Source organism: Stegastes partitus, unplaced genomic scaffold, assembly GCF_000690725.1.
Source record: "Stegastes partitus isolate 25-593 unplaced genomic scaffold, Stegastes_partitus-1.0.2 Scaffold837, whole genome shotgun sequence".
In the NCBI taxonomy this organism is placed as follows: Eukaryota; Metazoa; Chordata; class Actinopteri; family Pomacentridae; genus Stegastes; species Stegastes partitus.
Window position 1 is genome coordinate 313,244 of NW_007578568.1, and position 3,027 is coordinate 316,270.

General features: G+C 53.0%; 1 protein-coding gene across 1 annotated transcript in view; it reads right to left on the reverse strand.

Moving 5' to 3' along the window:
• LOC103365411 (trichohyalin) overlaps window positions 1–2,666 on the reverse strand; it is a 24,201-nt gene extending 21,535 nt beyond the window's left edge. Inside the window, exons 1-8 of the mRNA XM_008292838.1 lie at window positions 2,526–2,666; window positions 2,300–2,428; window positions 1,720–1,797; window positions 1,538–1,608; window positions 1,301–1,466; window positions 1,114–1,220; window positions 483–851; window positions 276–402 (exon numbers count right to left, since the gene is read on the reverse strand). Of these exons, the coding sequence (XP_008291060.1) occupies window positions 276–402; window positions 483–851; window positions 1,114–1,220; window positions 1,301–1,466; window positions 1,538–1,608; window positions 1,720–1,797; window positions 2,300–2,428; window positions 2,526–2,666 (1,188 nt within the window). The remainder of the gene's footprint in view (window positions 1–275; window positions 403–482; window positions 852–1,113; window positions 1,221–1,300; window positions 1,467–1,537; window positions 1,609–1,719; window positions 1,798–2,299; window positions 2,429–2,525) is intronic.
• Window positions 2,667–3,027: the final 361 nt, after the last annotated feature.

Genomic DNA, 3,027 nt, shown 5'->3' on the forward strand with positions numbered 1-3,027 from the left:
GTAAACCAGGACCGGGTGGTTCAGGGTCTAATCTGAACCAGTAAACCAGGACCGGTTGGTTCAGGGTCTTCATGGTTCCATCTGGAGCTTCTCTCCTGCTCTCTCACATCATCTTCATATCAGCTGCTGTCATCTCCAGATGGTTCTGGTGTCAGGCAGCAGAACCAGGAGGAACCAGTGGACCTCCTCCAGACAACACGTTGAGCAGCATCACTTCATCTAAACCTGATTTTATGACGCCGTCTGACAAACACAGGAGTTAAAAACAGACTCACCAGTCTGATCACAGCCTGACTGACAGACTGAAGGCTTCTCTCTGATCCTCTGAGTCTCTCAGCCTCCTTCTCCATCACCTCCTTCTGAATGACCTCCTCCTGCAGCGAGCCAGAGAGCTCCACAACCCTATCAGAGAGACAGCGAGCTCCACACGGCTGCAGATTGATGATGAATCTGAATAAATAAAGACCATCAGGAAGTTTTACCGCTGCTGCAGCTTTGACACCTCAGTCTGATGGACGAGCTGCAACTCAGACAGAACTCCCTGCTGCTCCTCCTTCAACCTCTCCATCATCTCCTCCATCTTCATCTCCTCCTCCTTTGTCTTCTCCTTTATCTCCTCCTCTCTGTTCTCCAGCTCTCCTAAGGAGAAGGTCCCCAGTGTGGAGGAGCAGATGGGAGGCTGTCCAGCAGCCGAGGAGTCTAGAGGACGGAGGACTAGAGTGGAGGACAGAGGTGGAGGCATGTCTGAGGGTGAGGAGGTGTGACGAGCCCTGAGCCTCATGGAGGAGTCACAGCTGGAGAGAAGGGATGAGGAGAGACGAGAAAACTCCGCCCTCAGCTGCCACAGATCCCTGCAACACACAGACAGAATGGTCATCCGTTGGTCAAACGTTGGTCAAACGTTGGTGAGCCGTTGGTCAACTGTTGGTCAAACGTTGGTGAGCCGTTGGTCAACTGTTGGTCAAACGTTGGTGAGCCGTTGGTCAAATGTTGGTGAGCCGTTGGTCAACTGTTGGTCAAATGTTGGTCAAGAGTTTGTCAAGAGTCGGTCAACCGTTGGTCAGCGGTTGTTGAAGCGGAGCGCTGTGACTGGTGAATCGGCAGCAGACGTACCTGTCGGCGGCAGTCTTCAGGGTGTGACAGTGTCGCCTCAGAGCAACCACAGACCTCCACACTGACAGCAGCTGAGCCTGGTTCTGACCCACATGACAGGACCAACACTAAACAAACAGCCAAACAAACAAACGGATAAACAACGTGTCAGGCTGGCTCAGTGTCACCTTCAGATCAGACTGCTCACCTCCCTCTCTCTCTGCCAATCAGACTCCTTCTGCTCCGCCTCCTTCACGGCCATTGTCCAATCGGTCGTCAGTTTCTGGAGGTCCTCCCTCAGGGCCCGGTTGGTCCACTCTGATTGGCTGAGCTGCTCCCGGAGGAGCACATTGGTGTCGGCCAGACTGACAGACCTGAGGACAGACACACCTGGTGAGTACGGGACAGTGATGTAGTTACAACATGAGTGGACAGGTGAACACACCTGTGCTGCTCCTCCTCCAGCCTGATGAGGGCGCTCTCCAATGACTCACTGCGTTCGTCTCTGATCCTCTGCTGCAGACACACAACAGCTACAACATCTGGACTGATGCAGGGACAGCAGAGGGCGAACTGCTGCTGCTGCAGTACTGCCACTGTATGTGTGTGGTAGTGCTGGTAGCTCACCTCAGTGCTGAGCAGGTGTGTGTGTTCGTTCTCCAGCTGAAGATCCAAACGTTGGCATCGATCTCTGTACTCCAAAACCTGCAGTATTCATCGGTACTGGTCAGCATTCATCAGTACCACTAATAAATAACCACTAATGACTTTTTAATTGATTCATGTTGTTTTTTTCTCAAAAACAACAAAGTGAGCGATTCATTAAATCTGCTGTCATGTGACAAACTTAAAGTGCCGACAGAAATCAATACAACTGATTGATGAAGTCAGAAATCAATACAACTGATTGATGAAGTCAGAAATCAATACAACCGATTGATGAAGTCAGAAGTCCAGGTTCAGTGAGTTCACCATGACCATGAAGACTTTACAGCTCTGAGCTGCTACAACCTGCTGCTCTCCTTCTGGACCCACGGTTCTGGCTTTGGTAGCAGCTCTTAGTTCTGCCGCCACTCGAACTCCTGGTTCTGACAGTCCTGACCCTAACAGTGATGGTTCTGACTGTCCTGGTTCTGACAGTGCTGACCCTAACAGTGTTGGTGCTGCCGGCCCACAGTGCCCTCCAGAACCCCAGAGCGGGTCTGACCTTGTTCTGCAGCCGGTGGACGAGCAGGGCCTGCCGGGCCTCCCTCTCTCTGGACTCCCTCAGCCTCCTCCTCCACTCCCTCTCCTCCTCCTCAGAGAGGGCGAGCGAGGGAGACACTGATTGGCTCAGCTGGAGGGAGGGAGAGAGAGAGAGAGAGAGAGAGAGAGAAAGATGATTGGCTGCTGCTGATCACATGATGCATCCCCCGGTCAACCCCCCTCCTCACCCGCTCACTCAGCACTCTGCTCCTCGCCTGAAGCTCCTCCCCCTCAGCTCGACTCTCCGCCAGTGCCTCCTGCAGGCGACACACTTCCTGCTGGAGCTCCGCCTTCTCCTGCTGCCAGCCAATCAGGAGCTCCGACTCCATGCTGGCAGCTCACCTGTGGGAACAAAGGCCACTTTAGGAATGAATGCTGATACATTCTGAAGATGATTGATCCGTGTGGCGCTCTCTGGGAGTTTATTAACGATTAATCATCAGTTTAGCGTTAATCTGCAGTCCGGCCCATAAGCATGTGGGACACCACAGCGGGTCTAACAGGAACCAGTCCAGATGTGCTTTCAGTCTGAAGGTGTCTCCAGGCCTGCTGTGTGCAGGTCCTGCTGCTTCGTTGGACATCTTCCCTTCAGTTCTGTCCTCAGCAAGAGGAATGCATGTTTGGCTGGACTCAGGTGACTGACTTGGCCGTTGCAGAACGTTCCACCTCTCTGCCTTAAAAGGTCTTTGG